At 41.2% G+C, this 24,385-nt stretch overlaps 1 protein-coding gene across 1 annotated transcript in view; it reads right to left on the bottom strand.

Moving 5' to 3' along the window:
- Window positions 1-10,029, bottom strand: part of NUFIP2 (nuclear FMR1 interacting protein 2) — a 30,333-nt gene extending 20,304 nt beyond the window's left edge. Inside the window, exons 1-2 of the mRNA XM_035724460.1 lie at window positions 9,676-10,029; window positions 2,424-4,148 (exon numbers count right to left, since the gene is read on the bottom strand). Of these exons, the coding sequence (XP_035580353.1) occupies window positions 2,424-4,148; window positions 9,676-9,961 (2,011 nt within the window). The 5' untranslated portion in view covers window positions 9,962-10,029. The remainder of the gene's footprint in view (window positions 1-2,423; window positions 4,149-9,675) is intronic.
- Window positions 10,030-24,385: the final 14,356 nt, after the last annotated feature.

Raw genomic sequence — 24,385 nt, 5'->3', positions numbered from 1 at the left:
GACCAAGAAAATACAGGTCCTCTTTTAAAGGATATTCCAATAAGCCCAACTGATTATTACCTCCTTTAGAGTTTAAGACAACTTGGGGGAAAAAAAAAAAGCCAGCCTTTGATTATGAGAAAGATCTGCAGATCTTCAAAAGGTTGTAATTCAAACCAAATTCAAAGAAAAATTAGTGACCTAATGAACCAATCCACATTTGGCACTAATTCAAAGAACCTGACCACTTTGGGAACTAACTGAACTGAATGTTATCCATTGTTCTGGGGGGAGGGGAACAATCAATACCAATTTAATCTCAATAATATCCAACTACAAAATTCAAATTGATGCACTTTACTAAAACAAATCATTCAGTAATATCAGCAAAATTAAATATAACTGCATCCATGTAGGGGCATTTAGCTCATCTAAATACCACTGATTTCCTATCTAGTTAGCCTACCTATACGGAAAATGCATAGAGAATACCTAGAAATAAATAGGAGTTAATACTCTCATTTAAAAAGGCTTACAATTCTCCATAATAAAAATCTATATAAAACCATCAGCCAACCACCACTTAACGGAACAACTTGTCCCAGACTTTTTCACAGGTTACGGAAGAACATAATCAGATACCCTCTCAGGTTCACACAACGACCACCAATACAAAATACTCAGGTAAAGCTTTTCCCAATAAAGGTCTCCGGAGGGCAGATGGCACAGAAGATACCACCAAAAATGCCAACTCCCCCAGCAGAATTTAACTGGTAATTAACCACAAGTCTTAAGAAACTAAGCAATTTTTTTGCCCTAACTTTCTTAAAAACATCCACTTCCTGGTTAATGCATTTACTTCCAAATAGCAGTGCTGGAGAAAAAAGTGAAGACAGGTAATTTTATCTGCCAGGATTTCTACTCCTAAACTCCCATAAGGCAATACTACTACTTACTCCCATTTTTTAAAGGGAAAAAAAATAGAAAAAGGACATCTGTTCATTTTACTAATGTCTTCCAGTTTGCAGATAAGGAAAGGTATGCAGAGGAGGCAATTTGCTTAAAAGTCACATAAATAGCTTTGTTATTCATCTCTGAGGCAGTGATTCTTCCAGGGAGAATATGGGAATTACCTCATCCCCACTATATGATATGCTGCCCCTTCCCTGCAGTTCCAAGTCACTGCCTAAATGAGCCAATGTTAAAAATGGGAATGTGCAGCATATCTTAGGTGTGTGTATGCATGCATGGGGTACAGATTTCTGTTAGGGGAGGAGGGGAATAGGGAAGTGGAAGACTGAAAACCACTGTTCTCAAAAGTACCTAGGTTGTAAACATCATTCACTAAGCCTCGTTATTTGCTGTAGGGATAAGTTATGCCATACAGCGTATTTTTTTTAAAAGACTTTATTTATTTATTTGAGAGAGAGAGAGAACACATGAGGGGTGGAGGGTCAGAGGGAGAAGCAAACTCCCCGCTGAGCAGGGAGCCCAATGTGGGACTTGATCCTGGGACTCCAGGACCATGACCTGAGCCGAAGGCAGTCACTTAACCAACCGAGCCACCCAGGTGCCCTGCCATACAGCATATTTTTAAGACACAAATGGGGTGCCTGGGTGGCTCAGTCGGTTAAGCATCCGACTCAGGTCATGATCTCAGGGTCCTAGGACTAAGCCCTGCAGTGGACTCCCTGCTCCGCATTCTCCCTCTGCCCCTCCCCACACTTGCTCTCTCTCTGAAATAAATTAATTGTAACTTTAAAAAAAAGACACAAACCACATTCTAAAAAAGTAATGAGCATGGACTTGAAAGATACCGGTTTCCTTTTTTTAACATAGGCTTTGGACTATGAAAACTACAGATTCCAAGAGCCTGGTTCCTACAATGCTAATTGGGCTTGCCATTGCAGTTACCGAAATTATTTTCCATTTACCATTCAGCACCCATTATTCCTTCATATGAGAGAAAACAGTTTGACACTCCATCTTTTTGGACTCCTCAAAAACGCTGCTCCTACTCATTTTACACAAATTAGAACCATCAAGTGAGCTCACTAATAAAGAAGCATACGACATAAAAAGCAAAGGAGAGTGAACATCTGTTCAAAGAAAAATTTTAAAAAGAACCCAAGAGAAAATATGTCATCCCTTTAGGCACAACTCCACCCCTCTTCACTTTGAACCAAGTGTAGGAAGTCAAATATACTTGTACATATTAAAAAAAAAAAATGCTTTTAAGTTGAAAAAGTGAACATTCCTTCTTAATAGTACTATTTCCAAAGACCCTGAATTAGTTTATCAGCTGCTTATCCACTGTTATTCTCAACTTAGTTTCCAAATTCTTAAAGAATCTCATAGTAATTTCCAAAATTCACCCTTAATACACCAGCTAATATAAGTTAAATCAACCAGTAGGAATCTTTATAGAAGAACAAATGAGTTACCTTTAGTGTGATATACAATAGCAGCCCTCAGGTCAAAAGAACCCCAGCTATCATTTCTTTCTAGGCCTCTCTGGTATCTCTGTTCTTTGGCGGAGCCTAACAAAGTGTTCGTAGGAGACGCCAGAGGATTTTGATTTTCTATCTCATAGTCCTTTGAGAGAAACACTAAAGCACCTTGACTACTGGTGTCTGCTTTTTGCAGGTCACCTATATGACTGGGTTCCAAGGATAAGGCTCCACTCTCACTAGTAGTCCCAGATTTTAGAATGCTACCCAGAACTTGAGGACTAGTCCGTTTTTCCAGCTCATAAGCCTTGGGAAACACAGGATGCTCAGTTCCTGAGGGGATTATTTCAGCACCCTGTGAAACCAAAGTGGCAGGATATTCCCCTTGAAATGTCACCTCCATCACTTTATGATCTGATGACTTCCCAATAACAGTCTCAGGGCCAGCACTGGGCTCATTTATAAATGATAAACCCCACTGATTCTGGAAGATATCCCCCAGGTTTTGCTGATCTGTCTGAGAGGGTAGATCCACTTGTGCCGTGCTCAACAGCACAGTTTGCATATTTGAAGGATAGATAAAAAGGCTAGATTTAATTTGTTCAACAGCTGCTGAAGTCAGACTCATGTCCTGGAGAACTGAATCAGTCCCAGAAGAGATGGGTGTTAGAGTATTAGCAGCAGTAGTTAGCAGTGGCTGACCCCCTGGAGAATACACACTTGCATCAGTCCCTGCTAAAACAGGCCCATTAGAAAAGTTGGCCGAAGTAACAGATTTCAGCGCTGACATAGGGACCTGGGATAACCGACTTGAAGACTGGGTCTGAGTTTCCCCGGTAGATGATGAAGAGGATGAAGATGAAGATGGCGACACAGAAGAATTCTGTACAGTTTTGTTGAGGTTTTCCTTAACTTTGCTTGCATAACTTATTTTAGGAACTATTTTAGCACTGCTATTGTCCACTGGAAAAACTGGTGGTGGTTTAAATAGGGTCCATGAGTCCTCTTTGGAGGTAACAGCAGAAGCATGCTTTCCTTTGGGCCGATCATCAAACTTTTTGCTGCTCACACCAGGTTTAGTATCAGAGCTTTTCCGCAGCATATCACCCACAGCAGGTTTTCCTCGATTTGTTCCTCCAGGCCCAGCTTCATACTTCCAAATGGGCTTCGAACCATCTACTCGATTTCCCTTTTGTTCACTGTAGTCAGGCTTGAAAGTTTCAAGTCCCTGTTTTAAGGTTGGGACACTGGTCTCTTGTTGCATTATTTTGTCCTGAACTAAATTAAGGTTTTCACAACCCTTGGCACTATTACGCCTAGCTTTCCTTTTTTTGGGAGTGGTATATCCGCTCTCAGATCCACTACCATCGTTATCTGCTCCTTTGCCCATATAACCATTAGTAATATAGCCAGAATTAGTTGTTACAACACCATTTGGAATTGCTACTGTATCGGTCTTGTCTACAGACTGGTTCTCTCCAGATTTATTTTCATAAGATTTCCCATTCTTTTTGTCCATACTGTTTTTCTGAATGAAATTCCTGGTTTTAATTCCTGCTTTCCCAAAGGTGCTGGCCTTTACAGTCTGCTTCAGATTAGTGTCTACAATTTGTTGGTTGCCATTGAGGACCCTGGAAATAGGGTTGGTAGCTTCATCAGAACCCAGGCTCTTTAAAGGTATTTCTCTTTCTCCAGCATTACCATTTAGTTCACCATAGCCTAGAGAGGGGGGAAAAAAAAAGTGTTTTTTTTTTTTTTTTACAATTATAATATACAAATTACAGTAGTACCTAACATTTAAAGACACTATGCTATGAGCATTAGCTTGACAATCTGTTATTATTTCACAACTACGAGGAGAAAACACTTGTGAGCCCCATATTAGTAATCAGAAGTCTACCAAGCAAGAGACTGAACCAAGCTGGAATTCAAAAAGTCTGAGGTCAGAAAGAACAAGACCTCTTAACAGCAGGCCCTAATACCCCTCATCTAACAGAATCAACTTCCCCATTGTTCTCATAAGGCTGTTATAAAATTTCCTTTACAATTAAGAGCAGAGCTACCCTCTGGGCAAAAATCAAGTTACGTTGATACATTAATTGTACAGGGAAATTCAAGAATCCCTTTCTAGGGGCGCTTGGGTGGCTCAGTCAGTTAAGCTGCCTTAACTCAGGCCCTGATCTCAGGGTCCTGGGATTGAGCCCCATATCATTGGGCTCCTTGTTCAGCAGGGAGTCTGCTTCTCCCCACCACTGTCTGCCCCTCCCCTCCTCTGTTCATGCTCTCATGAGCTCTCTCAAATAAAATCTTAAAAAAAAAAAAAATCCCTTTCTATGCAACCATAAATGGCTGGTAGTCACCATAAGCAGTTTCTACTGCATTCTGCTGAACAAAAATCTAATACTCATGAACTCTTTCTACAGTGGTCTTGAATTTATTTTGACATTTCCCAGACATTAGAGCATACTGTTAATGTATGAAACCAAAACAACTATGTACCAATGTTTCTAACTCTTTTAAAATATATTTTCTTCATTTTACATCTGGGTAAGCAGACTCTCAGGGAAATTAACTTGCCCAAGTCACAACGTAGAGAACTGGAAATCTGAACTCCAGTATGTCTGCCTATAACATAGTATCCTATCACTATGTAATACTGCCTACAAGTGATGCAGTATTATTTACTAAACAAAACTACAATGAAAGGTATCTAATTTTAAAAAGTTTTATGGTGCTCAAGTTTAAGACCTTCAACTACCATAGTTTACTACTATACGTTATTCAATTAGGCTAACAGCTTTTCCTGTTTCCTTACCAGTAAAATAGTAATATTAGTTATCCACCTTTCTATGAAATGTTCCCAAAAGCATTTTGAGGTCAATTAGAAATAATTAGAAACAGATACATAATAGAAGGATACACACACAATGATTTAAGGCAGCTTTTCAGGGGATTGGGGGAGGGGTGTCCGATAAGAATACCAGGTAATTTGCCTTTGTCACTTTCATTCATTCTTGTGGGCCTTTAGCCTGTGAAGGCTAAAAGGAATGTGAGCTATATTCTTGCTTTGAAATTGTTTTAATTCCCAATATGGTAATCAACAGATATATAACCCACAGTAAAAGCTCTTTGTGAATTTTAAAAACATAAGGGATCTAGGATTTTTTTTTTTTACAAGTGTGAGAACCATTTTTTTTTAAGATTTTATTTATTTATTTGAGAAAGAGAATGAGAGATAGAAAGCACGAGAGGGAAGAGGGTCAGAGGGAGAAGCAGACTCCCTGCTGAGCAGGAAGCCCGATGTGGGACTCGATTCTGGGACTCCAGGATCATGACCTGAGCCGAAGGCAGTCGCTTAACCAACTGAGCCACCCAGGCGCCCGAGAACCATTGTTTTAAAAGAATTTGATGTGGAATAGAACATAGTCTGGGAAGATGCACAACAGGATGTACCATGATTTTAAGGCACTCATTCCATATCAGAGAAAAAGATAAGGACGCTAAGAATGAACAAATAAAGGCATTTTCTTCTACTGTATTAACTTCCAGAAAATAACTCAAGACTATAATCGTTCCTAAGATTGAATGGCACAAAACTTGTACCATAAAAAGTGTTTTGTTAAAGCTCTTAACTTCTGTAGAGTTATTTTTTTGACTGAGTTTTTCTTTTGACAGCCAATCAAATCAAACCTTAGCGGAAAAATTCTAACTATGAAACTACTAGTAAAGAAGAGATCACTGCTTAGGATGTTTTCTGAAAGGTTCTTTTTTTCTTTTTAAAGATTTTTATTTATTTATTTGAGAGAGAGAATGAGATAGAGAGAGAGAGAGAGCATGAGAGGGAAGAGGGTCAGAGGGAGAAGCAGGCCCCTCGCCGAGCAGGGAGCCCGATGCGGGACTCGATTCAGGGACTCCAGGATCATGACCTGAGCCGAAGGCAGTCGCTTAACCAACTGAGCCACCCAGGCGCCCGGTTCTTTTTTTCTTAAAAAAAAATTCCTAAATAGAGGCTCTCAACATTTTTAACAGATCCAAGTTTACCTGTGTACAACTCTAGACTAAAAAGAAAAACTACATATACCATTTAACATGCCAACAGGCTAAACAAAGGTCTCTACTCTTGGGCCCATTAGTCATAACATTCTCAAAGGTAAGCAAGCAGTCTTAAAAAAAAATTCCAATATCCAGACTAGCCTGGACCAAATCCAAGACTTTTAAGTGAACCAGAATAATTTTTCCTAAAATTACTAGTATTTAGTGGTTCCAGTATCAGCAATCACCAAACAATTTAATGACAGCTCAAAAGCCACTATACTTCTACTCCCAAGTTTTAATAACAAATAGCATTTCTCATTTAACTAAAGTTTTTTCCAGGGGCACTTGGGTGGCTCAGTCAGTTAAGCGTCTGCCTTATGTTCAGGTTATGATCTCAGGGTCCTGGTCTCGTGGGGAGACTGCTTCTCCCTCTCCCTCAGCACCGCCACCCCCCCATCATGCTATCCTCTCTCAAATAAAGTCTTAAAAAATTTTTTTCTATAGTAACTTTGTTGGTATGCAAAGTGTACCAGAGACATTTTCTTTTAGAAACTTAGGTATTTAAGAAAAATGCAAACACCACAGAATCACTGAGAAAAGTCAAAGGGCTCTCTGCACTTTCACTATTCAGGTTTGTCATGCTAAAACATCTAACCCTACCTCAAATGGACTCTGCAAAACTTCACTCCTGATAAATCTAGCTTTTGGATTAGAAATCGGAATTACTGAACACATTTGGCCCTCTCTTGCGCCCTCTTCTGGAAGAGAAAACAGGTTCCTCTTTATAGGTTTGTGGGTAATGGGTCATAAAAGCCCACTTCAACATATTACAGATACATTTCAAAAATGCTCATAATTTTCTTAGTAAATTAGCATTATACCTGTTGAAGTCACAGTACTGTAACCAGGCCACACACTGTTCATCCCAAATTATTTACATTCTCTCAAAACTGCTAAGCCCAGTTTCCCCTCTTTATCCTCTTCCTAGTTAAGACATACTGATTGAAGAATGCCACCTTGAATGGTTCAGGGGCTGCTTCTATATGCAGAGACGATGCCTGCAGGGGTACATTAATACCTGGCCAACGAAATACAATTTTCCAATCTGAACAGTAATACTGCTTTATATTCCAAGCAACCATAATAAAGTAAGATTTTCTTTCCTCTAAGTTGAAAAAGACCTAAGGTTAAAACATTTAGTGTTGTATACTTTCTAACAGTTTTCAAGCTGTTCCAAATCCGTTAAGATTAAGTAATAATATATGTTCACTTCTACTGCACACCTGATGTCCCCACCCCCAGAAGTGGAAAATCTGGCATTCCAATTTCAGTCTTCAAATTACATTAAGTCTTCAATAGAACAGCAATTTTTCTCCAGCTCTTAGTAACTGCTTGTATCACATTTGATATGCTGGGTTTAACATCCATTTTCTTACCATTCCCTTCATTTCTCTTCAATTTATAAGGAATCTTTAATTTGCAAAAATCTGCCTGGTTACAAACTTTTACGTTCATTTTTCAAATGTCTTCTAAAATGACTTTTACTCTCAATTTAACATTTGTTCAAATCAAGACTTTGGGGCTCGGCATCAATTTGAAAATAGAAAAATACCTTTCCCTTTTACATGGAAAAAAGCCTCGTCCGAGGCAAGATGGTAGTGAACCAACCTCATGGATGAGCCACCTCGTTTCTCCTTTAAGGACAAGAAACAGGGGTCAAGAAAAACTCGCCCTCTCCCCCCATCCAATCATTTTTCTAATCTCTCTCCTCAAAATCACTACCCAAGCCCAGAAGGTAAATGCTGGGGGGCTTGAGGGAGCTAAACAAGCTTTTTTTGTAAAAATGAGCTGCTAGAGGGAAAGGGCCCAAGTGAAAGCCTGAGAGGCGGAGTCGTGAGCGAACCTGGCAGGAGACGAGGTTCCTGTGGCAGAGAAACTCGTGACCGGGGAGCCTGGTTCCCGCTGGGTACCCCACCCGGCCTTCAGGCACCGCCTCTACCCAAAATGTACCCCCCCCCCAGCCCTCCTGCCCCAAGGAGCGCCGCGGCCGCCGCCCGCGGCCTCCCGCTCCCGGCTCCACTTCGAGGCCGGCTCCCCGCCCGGACCGCCCGCGCCTCCCGCCGCACCCGGGAGCGGGAAACGCGGCCGCCGGCGCGCGGGGCCCGGTGCAGGCCGCTCCCCTCGTGGCCGCTTCCCTCCCCCACCCCAACCGCCCCCGCCCCTCACCCCAGGGACCCGCCCGGGACCGCGCGGCCGCCACCGGGTTACACAACCCGGCCGGCGACGGGGGGAGGGGCGGCCACGGGCCGGGGGCGACGGCGCCCCCGCACTGCGGGGGGCAAGGCGGCCGCGGGTGGGGGATCCCGAGCCCCCCAGCTCCGCCGCGCCGAGCCCCCTCGACACCCTTCCCCCTCCGCTCCTCAGTGGGCCGGAGTCGGTGACAGGAATCGGCTTCCAACATGGCGGACAGGAAGCGGCCCCGCGAGGAGGAGAGAACATTCCAGCCGCGCCGGCTCTGGGGGGAGCGGGCCCGGGGCGCCGGCCTCGCGAGGAGCCGCGAGGGCAGACTGCAGGGTCTGGTGCCCGAAAGGGGCGTCTAGAGGTGGAAATCACTCGAGAGACGAGGGGTCCCGGCCGCCCCCCCAGCCGGGGAACCCCAAGGCCACAGGTGGGCTTGGGGTGGCGGGTGAGGGAGGACACTTCCTCAACTCTGCCCACCTACCCTCGCCTCGCCGCTTGCAAAAGGGTCTCGCGACACCACCAAAGTCGGGATTCGCTAGGCCTTCTTGAGATACACCCCGAAGGCTTTTGGGGGGGAGCTATGGACACCCCAAATCAGGGCTACCAAATTAAGGCTCCTCCGGGGCCTCGGGAAGGTAAACGGGAAAGGAATAATGAGGCTGGACTTCCAAGGCCGACCCTCCGGGTCTCCCTCCAGGCCGGGCGGGGGCCGGGAAGGTCACACTGGCCTGGTTGGGCCTCTCCCTTGCTGAGGGGAAGGAGAGGGCGCTGCAAAGCCCGCGGCCCAGCCCGGGCTTTGGGAGAATGGCAGGGGGCTTCCCCAGACCCGCAGGACACAGGCAAGACACACACACACACACACACACACAACCACTCCGACCGCGTCCGCGCTTTCCACATCCAGCCCCACCCCCATCTCCTCTACCCCCCACCCCCATTCCCCTTCCCCCACTCGTCCTCCCTCCCAGACCTGTTTTCTTCTTCGGCGTTTCCTGGTGCTGCTGGAGGGCGTGTTTCTGCTCATGTTTCAGCGCCTTAGGCTGGGCCTTGGGGCTGCCCTCGGCTCCATGCTGCAGGTATTGGTGAGGCTGCTGGTGATGGTGGTGGTGATGGTGGTTGTGGCTGTGGTTGTAGAAATAATAATGGTGGTGGTGGTGCGGCTGCTGCTGCTGCTGCTGCTGCTGCTGGGGGTGATGGTGCGGATGGTGGTGGCTGTGATGGTGCTGAGGCTGTGGCTGGCCGGGCTTCTCCTCCATTGAAAGCGGCTGGGACTCCCTGGCTGAGGCTGCGGGCTGCTGCACCGTCAGGATCTGAGACTGCTTCTCAGGGCTCACTCAGTATATCTGAGCGCGTCTAGCCAGCGCACTGGTTAACCGAGCGATTCTGCGAGATTGGCAGCGGCGCTCCAGCAATCAGGAGGCACGCTGCGCCGCAGGCCCCGCCCCTAGCCCAAATCCTCTTTCCTTCCCCTTCGCCACTGCCTCCTGGCCAACGCCACTTACCCTGTGCAACCTCACAGGGCCGGGCCTTCAACGTCAGCACTATGGCTCTTCTGTCGCTTTCTCTCCTTCACCGCGCAGTCTGCGAACAGCACTTTCTACACTCCTCCCCGCAAGCAAACTCACGTCGAGTGTAGCAGATTCCACTGGCGATTCCACTGGCTCTGGGAGCCATCTGTTGGTTTTGCACCTCCTAGAATCTGTTGGCTTTTTTTTTTTTTTTTTAATCCTTTTCCGGGTAACCAGAGGAGAAGATCAGTTCCCTTAACCCTGAGACCACTAAAGGGGCAATACAAAAAGAGGAAATAAATACATTTTTTAAGAATACAAGAGCCTCACAATTCAGTAGATCATTTTGTATTCTGGATTCATTTTGCTTTGTATTCATATGCTAATCTCTTCCTTTCCACGAAGGGATTATAGGGTTCCACAATGGGGTATCTGTGTAATTTTCTAAAAGGGCACAAAGGGTTTAAATCATTGTTTCTCTGTAGTTGGAGGCAAGGGAGAGCGGGAGGAATGAAAATCTAAAATCTACAGTGAAGTAGTATTGTTGTTGAGTTATTGCTGTTGTTGTTGTTAACTCCAGGTGAGGTCAACTATAGAACCGTGATAAGTTGTAGAATATGAAGTTTCAAGAGCAAAAGACAGGAGAAAAGGCACTTTAAAACTTACTAAGTTAAAAAAAAATTTTGTATGTATGGAAAATATTGGAATTTAAATACTCTATTGCTTTTGTAATGTTGGTTTAATTTATCCTGCATTATCACATCACAACCTGATTTTTAATTTTTTTAAGATTTTATTTATTTATTTGAGAGACAGAGAATGAGAGAGAGAGAGCACATGAGAGGGGGGAGGGTCAGAGGGCGAAGCAGACTCCCTGCCAAGTAGGGAGCCGGATGCGGGACTCGATTCAGGGACTCCAGGATCATGACCTGAGCTGAAGGCAGTCGCTCAACCAACTGAGCCACCCAGGTGCCCACAACCTGATTTTTTAAAAGCAAATGTTAGTCAGAAACATTATGAGTGAGAGTGATTACTCAGGAAGGAAGAGAAAGGTTGTGTTGGGGAGGAGCGCAGGGGTACCTTTTGATAGTATTTTATTTCTTGACCTAGATGGTAATGACACATGTATTTGCTTTAGAATTACTTCTTAAACCGAAAATGTTTATGTTATATTGGGGGGATTTTTTAAAATTTACCATAAAACATATATAATTTACCACTTTAACCATTTTTAAGTGTATCGTTCATCGGCAATAGATACATTCACATTGTTGTGTAGCCATCACCACCGTCCATCTCCAGGACTTTTTCTACATCCCAAACTGAAACTCTGCACCCATTAAACAATAATTCCCCCTTTCTCCTCCCCCACATCCCCTTTTAACCAATATTTTCTTTTCTGTCTCTGTGATACCTCATACAAGTTGAACCATACAATATCTATTCTTTTGTGTCTGGCTTATTTCACTTAACGCGTCTTCAAGGTTCATTGTATTGTGGTATGTATCAAATTTTCCTTCCTTTTTAATGCTGAATGATATTCCATTGTATGTATATGCCCCATTTTGTTTATCCATTCATTTGGCAATGGACATATGGATTGTTTCCTCAGTGTATATTTTACGGTTTTTAAAATGTGGCTTGAGGAGCACCTGGCTGGCTCAGTCAGTGGAACATGTGACTATTTACCTTGGGGTTGTGAGTTTGAGCCTCACGTTGGGTGTGAAGATTATTTAAAAATAAAATCTTAGGGGTGCCTGGGTGGCTCAGTCGTTAAGCATCTGCCTTTGGTTCAGGTCATGATCCCAGGGTCCTGGGATCGAGCCCCACATCGGGCTCCCTGCTCAGTGGGAAGCCTGCTTCTCCCTCCCCCACTCCCCCTGCTTGTGTTCCCTCTCTCACTGTCTCTCTCTCTGTCAAATAAATAAATAAATCTTTTTAAAAAATAATAAAATAAAATAAAATGTTAAATAAATAAAATGTGGCTTGATTTACTATGGCAGGACAACATTAAAGGAATAAAGAAGCTTTAAGGGAAAAATTTGTGCTCTGAAATTAACGACTATCAACACAAAAGCATAATTAAAGGGTAAAAGGCTTTTTACAACAACATGTCACTGAATCCAGACAACCATGACCAGATCTTGACTTGTTCTTTATAGTGACGATTTGTGTCGCTTTGCTAAATTTTGAAGAAAGACCCTTTAGGGTGTGGTGGGAAGTACATTTACCCAGTTTTGAGAGCTAAAACCCCAATAATAACATTGTAACAAGTCTTTGCCACTGAGTAGTATTCCACCACTTTCTCACCTATTAAAGAAGAAATAAAAGTGCATGTACAAGTTAGAATTATGTTGATAGGGCTATATATTCCTTTCCTGACTTAGACATTTAGTTGGAAGGCAAGAATTCCTGAGTTCTAACTTCTTTATCTCCATTTTCTACATTATAGTTGCAGGCAAACCAAAAGCATTTACTCTGTTTCTGACTTACCACACCTTAGCCTACCTTACTTTCTTCACATACAGTTGTATGAATTTTAGGAAATTAAGCCTTGGCTTCAGGTACTTTGGTTACTATGAATGTTGCCTTAGCATGTAGAAGTATGGAGAAAGGCTTGTGATATAATGTAAGAAAAAAATGCAGAATATTAAATTCTATGTACGCTACCATCATAACCTTGTAAAAACATGAATATTTATTTATTTTTTTAAAGATTTTATTTATTTGACAGAGAGAGACACAGTGAGAGAGGGAACACAAGCAGGGGGAGTGGGAGAGGGAGAAGCAGGCTTCCCGCGGAGCAGGGAGCCCGATGTGGGGCCCATCCCAGGACCCTGGGATCATGACCTGAGCCGAAGGCAGACGCTTAACGACTGAGCCACCCAGGTGCCCCAAAACATGAATATTTAAAGATAAGTGTAGAAATACTGCAGTAGAATATGTACCTTTTCTTCATTCTGATTTTCCTAAAAGTTTTATGTAAAAGATATTTGAGATCTGCCATGTATTTGAAAACAATGATGCCATAATATCAAACCTCTGCAAAAAGAGAATAATTGGGTATACTCATTTCAAGCATTTTTAAAATAGCATCTGCACTAAGGAGAAAAACACAACAAGAAAATATAACGTCTGGTAAAATTATGGATGCTTTTTTTTTCTTTCCTCTATTTTCCAAATGTTCTGTTATGTAGTTACTACTTTTCATAATGACATTTTTAAAAATTAAAGTAATAAAAAATTGAATCTGCACAATTCTTTGAAATTCATTTTACAGCTTATTTTACCTACAGTCAAAGTGGGAAGTTACAATGGAGATAGGAAGTTCCTATATGTGGTAAGTTAATGTTTTAACTATTGCTATAACCAGAGTTGTTAATATTTATTGAGCATTTACTCTGTGCCAGGAACTGTACCAAGTATTTTATCTTTGTTTTCATTTGTAAGTCTTTGAGATAGACACTAAGCCCATTCGACAGATGAGGAATTTGAGGCCTGAAGAAGTTAAGAGACTTGCTTATAATTAAAAGCCACCGAGTTTATAACAGGGTCTGAAATAGATTCCAGGTTGGCTGGATAGAAAGAATTTCTAACACTATCAAAATGATGTATATTTCTAAAATTTTAGTAAACTTCTGAAAAACATTCAAGCTGTATCATAACCACCATCAAGATGGAGTCTGGTTATTAACAGAGACAGGTATACTGTGAAGCTAATGAAGATTCGGGGCCCTTCAATGCACAGGCCCCTCCAAAGCCCTAGAAATGACCTTTTGAAAGAGCTATATATTTTTTCATTATTTTGTAAGAATTTTTTAAAGTAATATATTTTTGTATTTTATTCCTTAATGAGGGAGGGCTCCCAAACTGAGGTTCACCCTGGTTAGCAGTCATTTGGGAATCTCAGAAGTGTTGTAACCTCAATAGGTACTTTAAAAGGTTATAGTCATATTTTATAATGATAAGGAAAAATATTGACACTATAACTCAAGTGCAAAAAGCAAAGTAACAAATTACATATACACATTATAGCATATAAAATATGAATTCAAGGACTATGAGGGAACTTGAAAAATTAAAGCAAAAAAATCTTTTTATTCATTTGTTCATTCACAAATATTTACTAGGCATTTTTTATGTACCAGGTATTATGCTTTTTGTTATTTGGGTGTTGTTTGTTTTGTTTCATTTTATTTTTTAAAGTTTATTTATTTATTTAAATAATCTCTATAACTGATGTGGGGCTCAAACTCATGAACCTCAAGATCAAAAGCCACACGCTTTTCCGACTGAGCCAGCCAGGCACCCCTTGTTTTGTTTTTTTAATCCATTTCTCTTATTGATTCAGTTGGAACTTGGTTAAATATACTTGCAAGACTGCCTTAATTATCAAATGAAATCACTTTTTACACACCTTTAATCTTACACTTTGTGTACAATGACAACTTGAGAGATACAGAAATATTTAAGTCTCTGGGCCTCAGTTTGTTCCTCTCTAAAATATGGAGAATGGGCAAAGAGGCCTCCAAATTTCTTCCCATTCTAACATGTCATGATTATATAGCTCTGCTATTTCTTCCCAGATTAGCCCTTTAATTCATTATAATAAAACTATACAACAGCAGGAAATTTAGCTGATAAAATTTGAGTTTTTCAACTGTAACAATTTCAAAACGAGGCAAATCACTAGTAACCTCCACTGTTTTATTTCAGCAGGGAAAGAATTTTATTCATGTATATTTCCTTTAGATCTTAATATTTTTGCCTAGAGACACTAACTTCAAAAAACTTTCAAAGGAATTGAACAGAGGTGTGGGTAAATTAGGTTAGTCTTTTAATAACTGGAATATGACAACTTCTCTAAATATGAAAGTTTTTAAAAAATGACATTTTGCTTTTATGAAAGTATTAGGGGAAAAGTTTGAGGGAGAAACTACAGCAGAGTGGTTTAAGTTTTGTAGTCAGACAGAAATGAGATGGGATTTCTTTTCTGAAACTGCTTAGCTTAGTGACCTTGTTTGGGCAAATCATTTAACCTCTCTAAGCATTGGTTTACTCAGCTGAAAAATAGAAGTAATATTAGTGCCTAACTCACAAGGTGTAGTGAAGTTTAAAGAAGATAATATAAACAAAGTTGTTGAGTATAGTGTTTATAATATTAGTAAGTGGTAGCAAATACCAACTGTTAGTGATACTAAATTATTAAATATTAGACATATAAAGGTAAACTCTCAGATATGTTTCATTAAAGAAACTGAGTTTCAGAGAAATCAATTAGCAAGTTAACCAAGAATAGAGTGTTTTCCCAGTTTTTGAAAGGATAGGCAAATAACCCTTTTGGCTGTATGAGCAGAACCATGGCGGTACACAAGAACAAGCACTTTATGAAAGGCAGCAAAAAGGTTGCCAAGAAGAAAGTGGCTAATCCATTTTCTAGAAATATGGCATGATATGAAAGCACCAGCTGTGTTCAATATAAGAAATAAAAACACTAGAGCACTCAAGGAATCAAAATTGCATTTGATGGCCTCAAGGGTAGAGTTTTTGAAGTAAGCCTTGCTGATCTGCAGAACAATGAAGTTGCATTTAGAAAATCCAAGCTAATTACTGAGGATGTTCAGGGCAAAAGCTGCCTAACTTCCAAAAATTCAGTGGATTTTACCAGTGACAAAATGTGCTCTGTGGTCAAAAATGGCAGACCATAGTTGAAGCCCATTTTGATTTCAAGACTACCAATGGTTATTTTATCTATTTTGTTGTTGGTTTTACTAAAACTCTCAATAATCAGAGGTGCTTGGGTGACTCAGTCAGTTAAGCATTGGACTCTTGATCTCATCTCAGGTGTTGATCTCAGTCAGGGTCATGAGTTCGAGCCCCACATTGGGCTCCATGCTGGGCATGGAGCCTACTTGAGAAAAAAAAAATTCAATAATCAAATTTGGAAGACCTCTCCCAATAAGCACCAACAGGTCTGCCAAATCCGGGAGAAGTTGATGGAAATCATGACCTGACAGTTGCAAACAAATGACTTGAAAGAAGTGGTCAATAAACTGATTCCAGACAGCACTGGAAAAGACATAGAAAAGGCTTGCCAGTCTGTTTCTCCACTCCATGATGTCTTTCTTTGAAAAGTGAAGATGCTGAAAACCCTGAGTTTGTATGGGGAAAACTCATGGGGCTTCATGATGAAGGTTGTAGTTATGAAAAAATGACATAGGATGAGACAGGTGCTGAAGTTGATAGATATGAGCCACCGGTCCAAGAAGCTGTTTAAAATTCAGACTTTTAATGGTGACCAAAAGTCTTATTAGTAATGTTGAAGAAAAAAAGATAGGCAAATGTCAACTAAAAGCAACAGTGCATTCAGTCTCAATAGCAGTCCTCTTGGAGTAGCACGTGCAGAGTGGACTTTTACTTTCTTCTCTTTTGCTTTTCTGTTTTCTCTAAATGTTGTACATTGAGCATTTATTCCTTTTATAAAAAGAAGAAAGTATTTTTTTTTATTTTTTTAAAGATTTTATTTATTCATTTGAGAGACAGAGAGAGCGCAAACAGGGGGAGAGGCAGAGGGAGAGGGAGAAGCAGGCTCCCCGCTGAGCAGGGAGCCCGATGCGGGGCTCAATCCCAGGACCCCGGGATCATGACCTGAGCCAAAGGGAGATGCTTAACCATCTGAGCCACCCAGGCGCCCCAAGAAGAAAGTATTTTTTTTTAATAGAATCTTTTTTTTTTAATTTTATTTATTTGAGAGAGAGAATGAGAGATAGAGAGAGCATGAGAGGGGGAGGGTCAGAGGGAGAAGCAGACTCCCTGCTGAGCAGGGAGCCCGATGCGGGACTCGATCCTAGGACTCCAGGATCATGACCTGAGCCGAAGGCAGTCGCTTAACCAACTGAGCCACCCAGGCGCCCGAAGAAAGTATTTTTTAAAAATGAATGAGTTTGTCAATATCCAACTATCCTGTGAACATTAATTAAAAGAAAAAAAAGGGGGTGCCTGGGTGGCTCAGTCGTTAAGCGTCTGCCTTCGGCTCAGGTCATGGTCCTAGGGTCCTGGGATCGAGCCCCGCATCGGGCTCCCTGCTCAGCGGGAAGCCTGCTTCTCCCTCTCCCACTCCCCCTGCTGTGTTCCTTCTCTCACTTTGTCTCTCTCTGTCAAATAAATAAATAAAATTATTTTAAAAAAAAGAAAAGAAAAAAAGGCCAAGAGAATTAATCTGCCATTTTGGATTCCTTTTTGAGTTCCCAGATGAATTTATGTTTGAATGAATCAATAAATATTTAGTTGTCAGTATGTATCCTCAGTTTGTTGGAATCCATAATTAGATGCATTCAGAAGTTGTATAAAACGTCACTCCCTAAGGGGGTATAGCTCAGGGTAGAGCATTTGACTGCAGAAGTTGTATAAAACATCACTCCCTAAGAATAAAACTGGTAAGACTCCACATAAACTGGATGGAATTAACCACTAATAGGGAATCTAGTCAGTGTGATTAGAATGCCTAAAAAGCTATAAGAAAATAAATAGTATAGCCATGAAATCGACAACATATCAATTTTATCCCCCCCCATTCTCTTTTGGTGTTTTTTAAAATTTGCATTTCAAAAGTTATATGATTACTTCTGTTTTAGTTATGTATTGCCGTGTAACAATTTACCCCAAACCTAGTGCCTTAAAACAACAAACATTTATTATCTCATCATTTCTGAGGGTCAGGAATCCAGGTGCTGCTTAGCTGGGTGCCCCTGACTGTCATGAAATTACTGGGAGCATCTGCTTCTAGCCTCACTCATGTGGCTGTTGGTAGTATTCAGTTCCTTATGGTGTGCTGGACTGAGGACCTCAGTTCCTCACAGGCTGTTGACTGGAGGCCTCTCCAAAGGCAGCACACAACATAGCAATTGTCTTCCCTCAGAGTCAATAATAGAACAAGAGGGAGCACTCAAGGGGCACCTGGGTGGCTCAGTTGGTTAAGTGTCTGCCTTTGGCTCAGGTTGTGATCTCAGGGTCCTGGATCAAGCCCCACATCGGGCTCCTTGCTCAGTGGGGAGCCTGCTTCTCCCTCTGCCTGCTGCTCCCCCTGCTTGTGCTCTCTCTCTTTTTCTCGTTCAACCTACACAGAAGGGGAGAGGATCACAGGAGGGTATGAATACTACGCTCTCATTGAAGGTCAACTCGGAGGCTGCCGACTACAGAGATAAAAGCATTCTCAGACCTATTCAGCTTGCTATGATTTCATCACCTAGCTATATTCTGAATATAATTTCATATTATATATGACTTGCCTTTAAGGTGAGAAAGTAGACTAATAGCATACACAAGTTTCTCATTCTTCATTAAATTAGTAAATATTCTTAAACACTCAAATTTTGTCAGTTTGCTTAGTGTGTTTGAGTGTCCCTAACACTGATCAGTACTGAACCAAAACTTGTGACCAGCCCAGGACTGTAGTCCTGTCTTGAGAGGGCCCATGTGAGCTGCCAGGAGTCCTCCTTATACAATAGAAATGGAAATATAAAATGTCTACATGGGCCAGGCAGGTAGTTTAAGTTGGGTTGAGTTACTTGGGTGTAAGCAAACTTTAGAAGTAAGAAACATTTCTCACAACACAGCATCAAATTCTACAGTTATAGCTCTATCAAAATACATATCTATTTATCTTAAGAACAGGGTAACTTAATTTCTCAGTCTAATATCTGCATTCAGCTCAACTAAAAAATAATCTAATATACACTTTCAAAATCCTTAATCCTATCTTTCCACATAAGGTAACATTTACTCTTTTACCATATAAGATGCTATTTACCATCTAAGATGCTATTCATAGGTTCCAGGGATTAGGACATGGACACATCTTTTGGGGGGCAACCATTCATCCCACAATGGGGGCATTGTAAAGAATTTTAAAATCATAGTAAACCTGACTAAATGTCAGTCTACTTTTTATTATTACCATGTGCAGGCAATTTTAAACAATGTCAGTGATAAAATTCTCCCCATGAGGGCAGACCACTCCCAATACCTCCCCTCCCCTTGGTGTGCCACTGTTGAATATTCCAATATGAGCTATTCAGCCTGCCTTAATCTTTCAGGACCAAATACTGATTAAAACAATTTGGTGGATCATCAATGGCCAGCCACACCCCCTAATCTTGGTATGACTGACTCCTCGTCCTTTAGGAGTCAATTTAAGTAAATGTCACCTATTCAAGGAACATTTCCCCAAATGTCTAGATTCCAAGTGGCACCCCGCACTTATTTCCCATATTTGTTTCTTTCATGGCAGTTGTCACACTTTGTAGTTATTTTATTTGTAAGTTAATTTATTTCATCTCCTTTATTAGTCTGTAAGCTCCAAGTCCTGTATGTCTTATTCTTTGAGTTATCCCCAGAGCCTAACACAGTGCCTGGCACATGGTAGGTGCTCAATATATGCGTAGTGTCACTGCATTCTCCTGAGATTGTATGCGACCAGTAAAGTGCATTTGCTAAACATTGAACAAATTATTCTTTCTTCATCTCATGTCCATTACACAAAAAGAAATGGCCACTTGTCTAAAACTGGCGACATAGAGAACTATTTATCTCCATAATTCAGAAACAGCTGCAGCGTCATGGATCTTAGTGGAGTTTTCTCCTCTTCCAAATCCTAATTTAGGCATGATTAGGAATGTTTTATTCTGAAAATTCACAGAGTTATCCTAAGACTGAATCACAAAATAAAATACAAATAAAGCATTAACGTTACGAAGGGGACCTATACATTTTGTCTTGGCACCACACCAGAAATGACAAGAATCCAGTCAGTACCCCAAACTTATCAAGTTTGAAAGATAAAGCATCGATTTCCTCTTTAAACCACTTGCTCCTCTTAATCTCTTTCAGTATTTCTTTTAGTAGCCCAACTATTCACCTGGCTAGTTCTCCAGACTTAATCTTCAGCTCTCTTTCCTTCTCTCTTTATAGCCTTCCTAGGAGATCTCCCCCATCTCCAAGACTAAAACATTATCCCTCAGGTGTTATTCCTTCTGTCTGTCCCCAGTCCTCTCCTCTGAGCTCAAACTCACAACTGTTACTTGTTATACCTTCTTCCTTATAGCACAGGCATTTCAAATTTATCATGCCTGAAAAGCAAACTCTTATTTTTTCCTCCAAACCCCTTTCTCTCTGACCTTCTCCATCTGTAAGGACACTGCCATTCACCAGTGGCTTAATCCAGAAACCCGGGAGTCTTCTTTGACTCCTCTCTTTCTCTCATCCCCCACAGTTAGTTCATTTACAAGTCCTATCAGCTCGACCTACAAGTGTATTTGAACTGCATTTACTTCTTTCCTTCTCTGCTACTTCCTAGTCTAAGCTACCGGTCTCTCTACTTCTGTTCTTAGCAAAATAGGTGGGGTAACCTTAAAATATAAATCCTATCATGGCATTTCTCTCCAAACTCATGTTAATGTCACTCTCTACTCAACCATCATGTTACACCATCCATTGTGCCTTTCACTTCTTTGCACAAGAACCTTAGCACATTCTGTTTCTTCTGGTGTAATGTTTTTCCTCCAGCCTTTCCCATTGCTAATGGGAAAGGTTCCTTTTCATTCTAAACCTTAATGTCAGTTTCACTTCAAAGACTCCCTTCCTGCCCTATTTAAGCAGATTTTTCCTCTTCTACTTTTATTTGTGTTTCCTGTATCCCATACATTTCCTTCATAGCATCCTGTCCCAATTAAAATACTTGATTAGGGCACCTGGGTGGCTCAGTCGGTTAAGCGTCTGCCTTCGGCTCAGGTCATGATCCCAGGGTCCTGGGATTGAGCCCCGTGTCGGGCTCTCTGCTCAGTTGGGAGTCTGCTTCTACCTCTTCCTCAACCCCTACCCCCTTCTCGTGCTCTCTCTCTCAAATAAATAATAAATAATAAAAATCTTTAAAAAGTAAAATAAAATACTTGATTAGTCTTCCCCACTAGATGTGAAGCTACATGAGGGCAGGAACTATGTCTTGTTTACTGATGTATCTCTAGCTCCTCGTGCAGTGTCTGATACCTGTCAGGGGATTAATCAATTGTTGAACGGATTAAGCTGCCCTATTCTATTTTAGCCTATGTGTTACAAGTGCAATTCGCATGACATTGCACAGAAGGGAGAAATTCTTATTTCTCCATTTCATGTCCATTGCTTTAAAAAAAAGAAGTCATTGGTCTGAGACAAATGACATAGAGAGCCATTTATCTCCTTAGTGCAGAAACAGCTGCAGTGTCATGGATCTTAGCAAAGACAATATTTTTTCCCATGATTAAGAAAATTTCATACTGAATTTTATAGGAATTTCATAAAGAAATTGAATCATAAAATACAGAAAGAATTAATCGTTGTGAAGAGGTAGAACCTGGAAAGTTTTCCCCTGGGGCAACAAGATATTTTCTTCAAGCTTCTGAGGTAACTGTACAGATATTTCTTTTTGCACACTTTCAAATCATCTCACAAAGACAGGTGCTGCCTATGCTGGCCAGAAGTACTAAAGTTGTTTATTAAGGCATGATTCACCCACCCAGAGGCTTTCATTTTCATGAAAAGGAGAGGCACATTCATTTCAGATAAGCCATGCATCGTAACTTGACCTAACAGAAAAATGGGTCCACATTTACTACTCTTGTGGGTCTTAACGCCACAGGTCCAAAGCAGTGTTCCTTCCCAGCTACAATTCAGAAATGCTTTGCATATCTGGGCTTCACAGCAACCAGACCTCTTTTGCTATCCCTCCAGCAGATACCCTTTGGGCTAGTTTGAAAAGCCCAAAGCCATCATAGCATTCAAACAATAACCAAAAATCCTCAGATTTCCTTAGTGTCTGTCTTTGAACAGTTCAAAGAGCTTCCACATTTGTTTTTTTCTGGTGCTTTCCCTGTAACATTGTGACGTAAGAAGATCTGAGATTAGAGAACCTGACGTTCAAATCGTTTGTTCAAAGCCACAAGTGAAATTACCTATCACAATCAGATTCCATTCTCCTGACTCCCGCATGGGGTTTGAGACCCTTTATGAAACATTTCAAAACCACATATAATTATGAGTTTTGAGCATTTTTTTAATCACCCTCTTAACATAGAGGGGGAAAATGTTATTTTGCGGGTTTTTTAATAAAATGGCTTTGTGAGGACAGGCTTCTAAGTCACCTCATTCTAAATTTACATAGAAAAGTACAAGGAATAAACAGAGGTAAAGCCTTCCACGTGCCAGAAACTTTGAGGAACTTCTGCTAGTTAGAATGTAAAAGGACTCAATTAGAAGGAAGGGCCAGTTCAAGATTCCACTTCTGTAAAATATTTTAGCACCCCGGGGCGCCTGTGTGGCTCAGTCGTTAAGCGTCTGCCTTCGGCTCAGGTCATGATCCCAGGATCCTAGGATCGAGCCCCGCATCCATTGGGCTCCCTGCTCAGCGGGAAGCCTGCTTCTCCCTGCTTGTGTTCCCTCTCTCACTGTGTCTCTCTGTCAAATAAATAAATAAAACTTAAAAAAAAATGCTCATGACCCTCAAAAATAAATAAATAAATAAATAAATAAATAAATAAATAAATAAATAAATAGTGATAAAGATGGGATTCAAACAGTTCTGCTCAACTCCAAAGCCAAATGAGCCAAACCACTATTATCTCCTGAAGGCTATTAATAGGGAACTAGTTAAGGGGCGCCTGGGTGGCTCAGTCATTAAGCGTCTGCCTTCGGCTCAGGTCATGATCCGGGGGTCCTGGGATCGAGCCCCACATTGGGCTCCCTGCTCAGCGGGAAGCTTAATTCTCCCTCTTCCACTCCCCCTGCTTGTGTTCCCACTCTCGCTGTGTCTCTGTCAAATAAATAAATAAAATCTTCATAATAAATAAAATCTTAAAAAAAAAAAAGGAAAGACCAGATTGCATGAACTAAAACCAAGCAGGGAGGGGTGGACAGTGGGAGGTAAAGAATGAGGGTAAAGAATGAGGGGAGGGGCACCTGGCTGTCTCAGTCAGTAGAGCATGCGACTTCTGACAGAGCATGCGACTCTTGATCTCAGAGTCATGAGTTCAAGCCCTGTGTTGAGTGTAGACCTTACTTTAAAAAAAAAAAAGAGAGAATGAGGGGAAATAAAAGTATGCTAAATACCACAACTTGCACTGGAGAAATCAAGAGCTATTATTTCATTGTGATATTGAAAAGAAGGTGTTTTTCTTTAATTTAAAGGTAGGCAATTTTATTTTTATTTTTTTAAAAGATTTTATGTATTTAATTGAGGGAGAGAGAGAGCACACAGGGAGATGAGAGGCAGAAGCAGACTCCCTGCTGAGCAGAGAGCCCGACACAGGTCTTGATTCCAGGACCCCAAGATCATAACCTGAGCCGAAGGCAGACGCTTAACTGACTGAACCACCAGGTGCCCCAAGGTAGGCAATTTTATAATAAAAACAGGATATATGGGGCGCCTGGGTGGCTCAGTCAGTTAAGCGTCTGCCTTCGGCTCAGGTCATGATCCCAGGGTCCTGGGATCGAGCCCTGCACCGGGCTCCCTGCCCTGCAGGAAGCCTGCTTCCCCCTCTCGCGCTCCCCCTGCTTGTGTTCCCTCTCTCGCTGTCTCTCTCTCTCTCTGTCAAATAAATAAATAAAGTCTTAAAAAAAAAGCAAAGAATACATAGTTCATGTAGTAAGAGACAAGAAAAAGAGAAAATTATGCAGAATATGAAAAAGAAGATTAAGAAAATAAGATGACAGAAAGAGTCTGAAACATCAGAGCATTTACCCAATATGTCCTCTACCAAAGCAGTGTATGATAACCAGTATTTCATTCATTCATTTATTATTTCATAATCTTATGGAATATCATAAAGCCATTAAAATTAGGTTAATAAAGGATATGAAATGTTATAGAATTATATATTCTACAAAATTATTTCTACAGTAATTCCAATTTGACTGAAGATGTAGAAATGGACAGGCAGTCCTGTAGCATAATGGTTGATTATAAACTTTAGAATTGGATCTAGATTTGTATCTCAGACCTACCATTTACCAACTAATGACCTTAGACCAACAAATTAACACTCTCATCCTCAATTTACTCACCTGTAAAGTGAGAATGATAATATCTTCTCAGAGAACTATTGAGAAGATTATAAGAGACAATATGCATAAGAAGAAAACCAA

This window comes from Zalophus californianus, chromosome 16 (assembly GCF_009762305.2).
Source record: "Zalophus californianus isolate mZalCal1 chromosome 16, mZalCal1.pri.v2, whole genome shotgun sequence".
Classification (NCBI taxonomy): domain Eukaryota; kingdom Metazoa; phylum Chordata; class Mammalia; order Carnivora; family Otariidae; genus Zalophus; species Zalophus californianus.
This window is presented reverse-complemented; position numbering and strand designations above follow the sequence as displayed.